The sequence below is a fragment of the Hyperoodon ampullatus genome (assembly GCF_949752795.1).
Source record: "Hyperoodon ampullatus genome assembly, chromosome: 16".
Taxonomy (NCBI): Eukaryota; Metazoa; Chordata; class Mammalia; order Artiodactyla; family Ziphiidae; genus Hyperoodon; species Hyperoodon ampullatus.
The window spans coordinates 1,669,137-1,681,379 of NC_136929.1; the positions used below are offsets into that span (position 1 = coordinate 1,669,137).

Sequence of the window (12,243 nt, forward strand, 5' to 3'; positions counted from 1 at the left end):
CTGGATTAAAATCACAGCGGACCCACCCGGTCCTGCCATCCCAAACCTGCAACAACAGAAAGTTGCATAAAAGTTTGCAATTCTGATCACCACCTCCAAGATTAGATTTTCCCCGGTCCTGGTTGCTTTAGATGAAAGCAGATCAGTGACGGAACGGGGGTCACCTGGCCTGCATGCCCGGCCGTCCACCCTCCGCCCACCACAGACACATTCGGGGAAGCGGGGTAAGGCTCAGGTGAGCTCGACCGCAGGCATCAGAACTCACCTGTTGTGAAAACCCACAGAAGAACTGGTATAAAAACTGAGGGAAAATGAAGCAGACATTCTGAAAGACAAGTCACACGCCTGTTAATCAAGGGCACATTGTAAGAGACGTCACTTTTCTATCCCGTCACAGAGCTTGGCCACGTGACACACTCTACCTGGGCAAAGTGCCCCACATTCTCCAGCAAGACGGGCAATGGCTCTAAAACTCTTTGCTCATCTCAGGGGCTCCCACAGTGCACACGGGACCATGCTGGTCACCCTGAGATCAGACAGACTCAAGGGAAACTTGTGGCAGAGAAATGAGGCGGCAACGTCGGTGTCAGTACAGACAGGAAAGAATGCAACCGCATTAAAGAAGAAGAAACTACTTCAAGGAACTATAAAAGAATGGCCCTTCCTCAAGCATTTCACAGCCCGTATCTCCCTGGTTCCACATTCAGTTTTGAGACTGTGCGAAGAGAGCGGGGCGTTTGCTCCTGTGGTCCTACGATCACCCCCTCCTTTCTGACAGTCCCTTCTATCCATGGACAAATCACCCCTGTAGCCTCGGGGCATCGGGACAGACGAGCCGTCGATCACACACTCTGAGACGGTGAGAGGGGAAAGGAAAGCCTTCCTACCTTATAAAAGAAGTACTGCACAAGCTCAGATATTCGAATATAGTAAAAGTGCCCATGAACGAGTAGCATCTTCTTTAAATGCTTAAATTTCGGTATCGCATAGTCACTGTTCCTTGCAGCCTGGCGACCTTCTTTCCCAATGATGCCTACAAGAAGGGAGCAAACGTGCTGAGTAAAGCCTTTCTTAACACCACGCAGGTGGACACGGACACAGGCAAAACGGGGTGAGGCTGAACCGTGACTGTCGGATTTCCAGTCACGAATGCTCTGTGTCACAGACAGTGTCCTGAACGTGTGTCTAAATTCTAAGGCCCTGCCTTGGCTGTGTCCTTTCTCGTCCAGCTGCGTGATAAACCCGGGTTACCAAGAGGTGCAGGGAAGCAGAACCAAGGGGCTTACCTATGCCCACGTGGGCCTCTAGGATCATGCTGACGTCATTTGCGCCGTCACCAATCGCTAAAGTGATAGGGTGCTCTTTTGAAAATTTGATTAATTTAACAATCTGGAAAAGAAGTAAGTGCAGATTTTATCGTCTCTGGTTTATTTGTGCAAAGGTCATTCACTAACTAGGCAGAAACGACAAAGATGTAAAGTTAGTCAAGGAAAAATGAAACAACTATGTGCTTAAAGTGAATTATTTATTATATGCAGTCTATTTTATCCACTTAGGATAAAATCTTTTTCAAGTCGAAAGCGAAACACACTTCAGCAAAAGCAGCTAAGAAATGACTGTAGTAAGATAAGCTGAGCAGGCTGGTGGGCAGACAGGACGGAGAGTGAAATCCAGGAAGTCATTTGCAGGGGCTGCTCTGCTCCTTATGTAAATGTGGGGGGAAACAAACTTAAATATACGGGGTGGGGGGAGTGTGAACGTTGCATTCCGTTAGAAGATACTGCTATTCAAAGCTATCTGGTTTCAAGCATCTATTTTTTAAAATAAGCTGTTCATTTACTTTTCAAATTTGTCATGTGTGCAAAACCAAATCTGACAACTCAATGCAATGAATAATTTCCAAATTTTTAGTCTGTTTCTTTACAGTCTTTTTTTCCTATTTATGTGCCTAAGTATAAGTTTCCATGATGTAAGACTGAAAAGATGAGGAAAAAATGTGTGGATTGTCTTCTTGTTTCAAGACTGAGACGCTAATTGGTATAAAAGTTTGCAGAAGTCAGTTAAGAACCTAAAAGAACTACCAAGTAACATGTGAAGACCAAACGACACCCTTAGTTCTGTTCTGGACGTCACTATACAGGGTTTACGCAGAGTCACACACTCAAGAGGGACAGTGAGGAATAAAACCATTTGTATCCCACACGGAATGTACATGAGTTCTTGAGTCTGCGTCTCTTCACTGAGAATCACCCCAGGGCGATGCTGGTGTTTTATGCTTAGTGACACTGTCACGTGGCAGGTCAGTGTAGGACGCATGCAAGGACGCTAAAAATGACCCCTTTGCATGTGGTGTTCAGTATTTTACCTTAAGCACTAGGTCAGTCTGAGAAGCTGACAGTTCCCTTCATGAGCAACTCAAGAGAAAATGGTCTCCCTTATCTAAAATGTGGTTTACAGAACTGGGACCGTTTTAGGTTTACCAACACCAGAAAGGCACACATGCTCACGTTCGTATCCCATATGCTTTAAAAAAATATTTAAAAACACACAACAGGGGGCTTCCCTGGTGGCACAGTGGTTAAGAATCCGCCTGCCAACGCAGGGGACAGGGGTTCGAGCCCTGGTCCAGGAAGATCCCACGCGCCGCGGAGCAACTAAGCCCGTGCGCCACAACTACTGAGCCTGCGCTCTAGAGCCCATGATCCACAACTACTGAGCCTGCGCTCTAGAGCCCTCGAGCCACAACTACTGAAGCCCGTGCGCCTAGAGCCCGTGCTCCACAACGAGAAGCCACCGCAATGAGAAGCCTGCGCACTGCAACGAAGACCCAACGCAGCCCCCCCCCAAAAAAAATTAAGAAAAAAACACACGTCAGGGGATGTTTCCACAAGAGTGTGGTGCAATGGGCGGGACGTGAGTTCGGAGTCCGACAGAGTGGAAGCCGGTTCGGACGGCCACTTTCCAAATCATCCCTCCAGGCAGGTTCGCCCGATTTCCTGTGTCTTAGGTACTTCATTCCTAAAATCAGCACAGCCTCCCTCGCCTCAAGGGTTACCGTGAGGGTCGGTGGGTTCGCACCTGCCTCAGCGATCGGCACACAGTAGGTGCTCGACTGCAGCTGCCTCCCTCCCAGCTTCCGTACAGACTCTTACAGACGCCTCTACCTCCTTGATACAGTTCTGTTTACGTGAGAGGTGGGACGAACATCTCCCTCGGTCCCTGTACCCGGAAGGGCCATCCATTTGATTCCATCAACACTTAATAATCACAGCGAGCAAAGTAAGTCTCACGTTTCACTTTCTATCATTTTTGTTTCCATTTTTAAAAGGAGGTGCTTTGCTAGATTTTGAAAAAAACCCCAGCGGCTGTAAGGGCTCATGAATGGCTCTCACTACGTAACCCCCTTCCCCCCAGGATCCCCAGCTGGTTCCTGGAGGGCGGCGGACCTGGGCCTTCTGCAGGGGCGCCATCCGGCAGCAGAGCACGGCGCTGCAGTTCCGGCAGATGTCCAGGAAGAGCTCTCGGTAGTGGCTGGAGCTCCCGTCCTCACGTGGCTTCATTATCAAGGACAGCGCGGCGCCATCAATAATTAAACCGTAGTCCTGCATGTCGGTTGAGAGTCTGTTAGGTCACAGAAACCAGAGAAATTACTCAGTAACTAAATCCAGAGGTTTGAGAAGACCATGTGCTTTTCTGGGATGTCTACAGATGCTGCACGTTCAGGATCAACGACTAAGAACCTGGTTTTCCTTGTTTTGTCAATAATAACACAGTGTCTAGATCAGTGGCTGTAAGGCCTTTGATTACATTTTAAAATTGTGTGTGAATTAAACGTTCTCATTTCACTGAGGCAAAGCAAACAACGGTCACAACTGTGGACTCCTGGGCGCGTTCTGGTGCTTCTTGACAACAGAAGGAGGGCATTTATCCCGCTATCGAAGAGATCGGCCTTCACTCCCGAACTGCCTGGCCACCTCAGCCAACCACAGTCTTTACTGTTACAACTAATACCTCCGTGCTCCTCTGCCCAGGTGACCTGACTTGAAAAGAACATGGTCGTAATATTTCTCTTTGCTGGGTTTCAAAATGACAAGGACTATCTCTAATCCCCAAAAGGAATTCTGCAGATAGGGCAAAGGGAAATATCGTTGTACTATTTATAAATGAATAATTTTAAATTCACATATGATTAGAGAGCTGCCTTTGCTTTACCTAAGTTAATGAAAATTTGAAATGATTCAAATGAAATCTAATCTTAGATCATGCATCTAATACCAGCAAGGACAGCACTGATAAAATGTGAATAAGCTGGTGAATATTCTTGGAAAAAACAACTGTGGGGCATACACTGTTTTGTCTTAATCGACAAACGACCATGCATGAGTCACGTCTCCCTCCTGCTCTGGCAGATGCCCAGAGGAATCCACGATACAGCCCCCAAGTGTCGTAGAAGCAGATGGGAATCAACCCATGCACGATATTTTGTAAATCCATGAATCAAGTCTCTTTGCATCCTCAGCCAGCAGTCTGCAAGTGAGCACGCACACAGACACACACACACACACACACACACACACACACACACACACCGCTCTGGTACAAAAAGGCACGTCACAGTTGCTAAAGAGAAATAGCTCTGGTCATGGTCCCGACCACGGGATGCTGTTAGAGGCCAGAGGACGGGACCACATCCGCACAAGGGAGCTGAGGCCACGGCCCTGCCCACGGAGCTTGCCCAGTCCCTCTGCAAACGCCCCGCCTACCCTGAGATGTTGTCCCGGGTCAGGCTAGCGCTGCAGTGCAGGATGGTCTTGCTCAGCTCGCAGAGCACGTCGTGCAGACTCTGCTCCTCCAGCCTCTTGGTGGTGACCTCGAGCAGCTGCGTGGTCCTGCGGAAGAGCTTGCAGGCATAGCAGGCGGCGGCCGCTGTCTCCATCTTGTCACCCGTGAGCACCCACACCTTGATGCCCGCCTTCTGCAGGGCCTCGATGGTGTCGGCCGCCTTCTCCTGCAGCCTGGGGGGCGGGGGGCAACACACACATGTCAGCGTGGACACAGCAAACCAAAGTGTCGAATTCCAAGAACTTGTGATCTACTAAGCTGTTGCAGTTTTTTGCCCCCAAGTTAAAAAGCACCGCGGTGCTGGCTTGTGATTTACTGTAAAGGACCTGAAGCTGGTTACAGCTGTGTATTAACTTTTTACAACAAAACACTTCGTAATACCAGAAAATCCACAGGGATAAAATATTAAGAAACAAAACGGCATCTTGTACAAGTAACAGTTGCCGAGCACACAGTTTTCTGCCTGGTGGGACTTACTACTTAGAGAGGATTTTACGCTATTATAAGAAGGCCCGTCATACCACCAACCAAAAAAGTCTTAACCAGGGAAAAAAGGGGCCTGGAAAAGAGGTGACACTCACCACCTTTTCTTTGGGCATAAACTGTTCTAATTTTGCCACGTATCAAATTGGAGCCCAGGTTCCCCTAAAGAACGTGAAATGCCAGTTGTGGCTCTGGGACCGGCTGATGGGCATCACAGGCTCGCCCCGCACCAGATGCTGCAGGAAGCACTTGCCTGCGACGTTTTGTCTTTGCCAAAACCTTACAGGATGAGTGAGGACTGTGTTAGGGTCCTGGTCTACGTGTAGAAAACCCAAAGCCTGCAGAGCTCACAAAACACGTCTGAGGACAAACGGCCCTCTTGATCTTGGTCAGGCTGTCTTGCCATCCGTGGAAGTCTGGCATCAAAACCATGTCTGCCTCATTTGGGGGCCTGCTGTGTTTTCTAGATTTCAGAGTCTTAGTTTTCGATAGATGTGTGTCAGTGATGTATTTCTGTCCAGTGCTGAGTGAAAGGCGAGGAAAGGATCTGGATTCTGACTGGAACCATCTGGTTAGATTCTGGGATAAACTTCCTACGTCAGGTCTGGAGATGATGTCATCGTACTATTCTAGAGACAGAAAAACCATCTCTCATTTCATCCTTTTTTGCAAAAAGGAAACCGAGGCCCAGAGTGGTCTGTAAAGATGTTGGCTAGAGATTTCAAAGAAATAATTTGTAATCAAATATCATCACTTCAACCCCTCCCCTCCACCCCACCCCCAGGGATCTACTCTCAATGTCCTGAGGTGCCAGCTCCCCCCGGGTGCATCAGCTCCCAGGACCCCTGTGAGGGTCCTCAGCTCTGCAGGCAAGGATCCCTCCACCCTTAAGAGCCTTCCCTTCTCCCCAGTTCCTCCAAGGACCCAGGAATTTTACCAGCTATTATTGTCAGTTTTTGCAATATTCTACTTCATTATTTTCAATTCCTTCAATGAGTGATGACAAAAACACTGAGAGTGTTAAGATCTAAAATGTTTACACTTGTATTTGGAAAGAACTAGTGACAAATTTAGGAACAGATTAGTTATTGATTCCATTCTAAGGAATAATTGAACAACATAGCCTTGTAGCTTGACTATTCATAATATGGTGTGAAAATGCTGACCATTTCTGGTTTCTTCTGGGGAAGGGTGACTTTCAGGCCTTTTATTCGTGGAAAGTCAAACATCACAACAGCACAGGCTGACCCCCCGTCCTATTACCCTAGGCAACCAAGCGGCCTGCCCAGTCCTGACGCGTTCACCAGTGCGGCTGACACCAGCTGTGGGGCTCCTCCCGAAGCGCCCCTGTAGCCCCTGCTGCCCCACTGCAACATTATTATTTCTGAAGACAAGCACAGCGAGCCTTTACCGATCCTCCACGGCCGTCGCACCGAGCAGGATAAGGTCTTTCTCTATTTGCTCATAGGCTTCTGCTAATTTCCTTTCCCGATCTTGAAGCGCCACTTTGGCAGCATGCAGCAGCTTATAGATGCCTTCATATTCTTCTTGGATGAGCCTTTTGTAGGCAACGCACAAGGTCCGAAGCCCCTCCTGCAGGACACAAAGCAGCACTTAACGTGAACTCGAGGGTCACTTTGCTGAATATCACTTCCCAAAGCTTTCCTGACACCCCTCCTTCTCCAGCTAGAGTGACTAACCAGAGAACGAGAAACCAACCCACCCTCAAAGGGCTGGTCATTTGCAACTGAAGCATATCCACCTTAAAACTGAATCTAACAGTATGTCCGAAGGATTATATACATGACCAAGAGGGATTTATCCTGGCGATGATGCAAGGGTGATTCAACATATGAAAACCAATCAATGTAATATATGACATAAATAGAACAAAGGAGAAAAACTCACATGATCATCTCAACAGATGCAAAAAAGCATCTGACAAAACCCGACACCTTTTCATGATAAAACCACTCAGTAAACTAGGATAGAAGGGAACTTCCTCAACCTGATAAAAGCCATATATGAAAACTCATAGCTAGCATCATACTCAACGGGGAAGGATTGAAAACTTTCTCCCTAAGATCAGGAAGAAGACAAGGATGGCTGCCTTTGCCACTTCTATTCAACATGGTACCAGAAATCTTAACCAGAGCAATCAGGCAAGAAAGAAAAAGGTATCAAGTTGGAAAGGAAGAAATAAGTTATTTCTGTTCTTAGATGATAGGATCTTATATGTAGAAAACTCTAAGGATTCCACCACCGAAAAAAAAAATTGTTGGAACTAAAAGACAAATTCAGTAAAGGTGCAGAATACAAAGTCAACACACAAAGAGCAGTTGCATTTCTATACACTAACTATGAACAATCCAAAAAGGAAATTAAGAAAACAATACCACTTTCAATAGCATCAAAAAGAATAAAATACCCAAGAATGAGTTAAACCATGGAGGTGAAAGATTCATAGACTAAAAACTACAATATGTTGCTGAAAGAAATCATAGAAGATCTAAGTAAACAGACAGGCATCCTGTGTCCATAGATTGTAAGACTTAATATCCCACGATGACAACACCACCCAAAGTGATCTACAGGTTCAGAACAACCCCTATCAAAACTCCAACGGCATTCTTGTGGGAATGGGAAAACCCACCCTAAAATTCATGTGGAATCTCAAGCGACGCAGAGTAGACCACAATCTTGTAAAAGAAGAACGAGGCTGGAGGACGGACTCACGTTTCCTGGTTTCAAAACTCACCGGAAAGGGACAAGTAACCAAAACGGTGTGGTCCCAGCGTAAAGACAGACATAGACCAATGGAACAGAACTGAGAGCTCAAAAATGAACAGTTGCACATGTGGCCCAGTGATTTTTGACAAGGATGCCAAGACCATCCAACAGGGAAAGAACAGTCTTGTTCAACCAATGGTCCTGACACAAGCGGCCATCCATATGTGAAAGAGTGAAGCTGGACCCTTATCTGTCCCCCACACACAAAATTAACTCTAAATGGATCAAAGACCTGGATATAAGTGCTACATTATAAAACTCTCAGAAAAAAGAAAAAAACATAGGGAAAAATTATGATCTTGGATTTGACAACAGTTTCTTAAATATGACACTAAAAGCACAGGCCACAACAAAAAAATAAATTGGACTTGATTAAAATTAAAAACTTTTGTGCATCAAAGGATACTATCAAGAGAGTGATAGACAACCTACAGACTGGGAGAAAATATCTGCAGTTCATACATCTGATAAGGTGTTAGTATTCTGAATATATAAAGAACTCCTACAATTCAACAAGAAAAAAAACCTGATTAAAAAATGGGCAAAAAACCTGAATAAGCATTTCTGCAAAGAAGATATACAAATGGTCAATAAGCACATAAAAAGGTGGTCAACATCTTCAGTCATTAGGGAAATGCAAATAAAAACCATAATGAGTTACCACTTCATACCTAACCAGGGTGACTATAGTTAACAAAAATGGAAAATAACAAGTGTTGACAAAGAGGTGGAGGAACTGAAACCCTCGCGCACTACTGGTGGGGATGCGAAATGGTGCAGCCTCTGGGGAACAGTCTGGCATTTCCTTAAAAAGTGAAACATATTGGAATTACCAGGTGACCCAGCCATCCCACTCCTAGGTACATAATCAAAGGAACTCAGACAGATACAAGCGCACCCATGTTCACAGCGGCATTGTTCCCAGTGGCCAAAAGGTGGAAACAACCCAAGTGCCCACCAACAGATGACGGATAAACACAGTGTGGCACATAGAGCGCATCCACACGATGGAATATTTTTCAGCCACAAAATGGAACGAAGCTCTGATGATGTAAGAACTCGGATGAGCCTAGAACAGACTGAGCACTCACTTCAGAACAAAATGTGAGAAGAAAACCAAACAGGTCACAGGGGAAAGCATTAAGCGCCAATCACTGGAAGTCCTCAGGATAAAGATCTATTTTCTTCAAGGCCATCACAATGTGCTTGCTATTCTGGACGCCCTCACCCCCAAACACCAGCAGAGGGCTGCGGAGGGTGGTGCCCGCCCAAGGGCACGTGGCCAGGCTTCCCGCGGCGTGCACACGGGGCACCCAGCAGGAACGTGCCCCCCACGAGGGAGAAGAGGCGTGAGGCCGCCGCCCGCATCTCACCACTGCGTTGCGCTCCACTCGGGATCGGATCTGGTCCACCTTGCCCTCTATCACTCGGGGAAATATTGAGGAATCTGCTCCTTTGCAAAACAGATAAATTTCTCCTAGAAAACGAGAAAAGATTTTCATTTAATCACTCTGTGGGGTAGACTAAATTATTTTTCAAATGACGCTTTTATTAAAAACAAAACCAGGGGTACCAGCGCTGAGACTGTCGTGGAGATGTCGACTGACCAGTTAACCTGTAAGATCAGGAAAACGTCAAAGCTACAGATCGCCTCACAAAGCCTCGTTTTATTCCGACAAGCCCAGAATCTCAGGAAAGTCAGGGACCAGGAACGAAACTGGCTCCTGGGCGGCCGACCTTCATGCTGTCACTTCCGCCTGCTCCCTGGCAAGGATGTGAGTGAGGGACGAATGCCCTCGGGACCAGGGAGGAGTACGGACGCAGAGGGCGTGGCCGGCCCCAAACGGGGTAACAAGATGCTGGGATACCGGGCGTGACCAAGAGTGACGAGAAGCATCTGTCGAACGATTCTCCCCACACCTACTGCCCTGGTCACTTTACACATCTCAGTGCTGGGGGTGCACGCTCCTCCCCGCTCGAGGTGAAAGGTTTTCCCTTCCAGACGGGTCGGGAAGCTCTCGGCTCGGACAAAACTGCGGGCGCCCGCGCTGACCCACAGGCTGCTGGCATCGGGGCTCCTCTTTCTCGAGGACTCTTCTGGCCTGCAAACCACGTGGCTCTCTGCTGCGGAAGCACTGAGGGGCTTGTCACAGCAGCTGCAGGGCTGGAGAGGGGGCACTGCCGCTGGGACCGGGGTCTGTTCAGCACTTGTCATCAGACAGAAATCACGAACACCGAGCCCCGGCCTGGGGTGGCTCCCTGGAAACCCAAGACGCTGACGGCCCGCGGGAAGGAAACCTGGGAGCCGAAACCTGGGAGCCATACCCAGGGCACCAGGAGGCGCCGAGAGGAGGGGGCCCAGTGCTGGGGTGGGGGCTGGGGCACCCAGAACCGGTGGTCCACACGGGGATCCGGACAAGGGCCAGTGAACTCAGGGGCAGCATCGGAGCCCACCGTGGGTGGCTCTGTCCTTGGTCCCAGAAAGAACTATCTTCTGCAAAATACAGAGCGAAACACTTAAAACACGGCCTGGTTCATGCTCACAGAAGTCCTGGAACTAAACCCAGGGCAACGTCAACCTACGGCCAGGAAGGATGGCGTCTGCAGTGTGTGTCGCAGGCATGCGGAGGCGACACGTGGGGCTGAGCTGGGAAAGAAGCGGTAGCATGGCCGCTGCCCCCAGTGGGAATCTGAGCAGTGAGTCCAATCCTCAGGAGAAGCCTGCACACCCTCAGACCGTGACCCAAGAGTCCTGGTCACGTGCCCGCCAGCCTGACGGCAGAATCCGTGCCCAGCACCAGCCATGACTTCTAGGCAATGCTTGTACGTACGGCATCAGATATAGGATAAAACAAGTTTTGTGGTCCAGACAATTCTGAGTGGTGATACCTTCTTGAACAGTAATTCTTTTTCTGGAAAAATCACAGATGACTCCAAGTAATGGCCTGTGAGTGACTTAAATTTTCTACTATCTCAATCTGTCATCCCTCTGTACCTGCCGTAGACGTGGGACATGTTCAGCCTAAAGACTTGGTCAAGCAGAGCCTCTGACGTGAAAACATCTGGAGTGGAAGGCAACATTTAACTTGCAAAGGACACGAGCAGAGAGTATTGGGCCCCAGCTGTAGACCTGCTTTTCCAGTTTGTAAACGAATAAGAAGTTAGAACTCCAGAGCAGTGCAAACACACAGGTGAGGTGACTGTGGCCCACGTCAAGCGCCGTGGGACCTGGGTGGCTCCACGGCTGCAGTGGCTTCTTGGGGATAATCCTCAGAAGCTCAAGGCTGCAGAGGCTCTGGTCTCTGTCCCGCCCACGAGGCTGTAAATCAGTGCCTTTAGGGTCATCTCCGGGGAGGTATTACTACTTAGAGAACAACTTGTTTAGTTAAATATTCAACGTCTCTGAGAATTCACTGCTGCCTTGCAGGGTTCTGATGGCCCAGCCTCCCCCTCCAGGAAGGGGTTTCTAGCGGTGCGAGCGCCGAGGATGTAAGTCCTTCGCGTGACCCAGCGGCTGCTCCAGGCCGAGCCACGCTCCTTCTGACGGGAAGTGTCGCTGTTCATGAAGATTCCACGGTCCACACCTCGGTTCCTGCGCTGTGTGGGGCGGGTCAGGAGAACGTGCAAAGGGGGAGAAGATGGTCTGTGACCAGCTGACGCATTGCTTCCCGAGGCTGTGGCCACGACTGCCGGCTCACGGACTGTCTCAAGCATGATGCACGTTTGTATCGGGGAAAGTCACAAGAGAGAAAGACTGATGGTGGGACCTTGCGTGGCTGAACGCCTTCATCCTGGATGGACCCCAGCGCTGGCCGGCGCGCAGCAGAGGGGGCACCCGCCCCGGGGACTCATCTCCAAACGTGACGGGCCGTGTGCTTCCCGTGTCCTGCTGCCCCTGTGGCCACGTATTCGGGGCAGCATTTACATAAAGACTTGATGTCCACGGCGCTCACTGGTGCAAGGCTCGTTGGTGGAGCCGCCACGTCTGACAGCCTGCTTCGGAGGCGAGGGAGCCACGCGGATCCGAGCGCCAGCTCCGAGACGCCCAAGTGCTCCAGCTTGCGGAGCGCAGTTCGCAGGGCCTGGCTCAAGGGTGGGCCTTCAGCAACCCCCCGATGTCCTCAACCG

General features: G+C 49.0%; 1 protein-coding gene across 2 annotated transcripts in view; it reads right to left on the bottom strand.

Moving 5' to 3' along the window:
- The window catches only part of ATP11A (ATPase phospholipid transporting 11A), a gene marked incomplete at both ends in the record, with an annotated part of 116,464 nt that overhangs the window by 14,623 nt on the left and 89,598 nt on the right, over positions 1-12,243 (bottom strand). For both annotated transcript variants that reach the window (XM_079721922.1, XM_079721923.1), the window contains 7 exons: positions 266-325; positions 888-1,033; positions 1,287-1,389; positions 3,447-3,621; positions 4,764-5,015; positions 6,737-6,918; positions 9,489-9,592. In XM_079721922.1, coding sequence (XP_079578048.1) covers positions 266-325; positions 888-1,033; positions 1,287-1,389; positions 3,447-3,621; positions 4,764-5,015; positions 6,737-6,918; positions 9,489-9,592 — 1,022 coding nt within the window. The remainder of the gene's footprint in view (positions 1-265; positions 326-887; positions 1,034-1,286; positions 1,390-3,446; positions 3,622-4,763; positions 5,016-6,736; positions 6,919-9,488; positions 9,593-12,243) is intronic.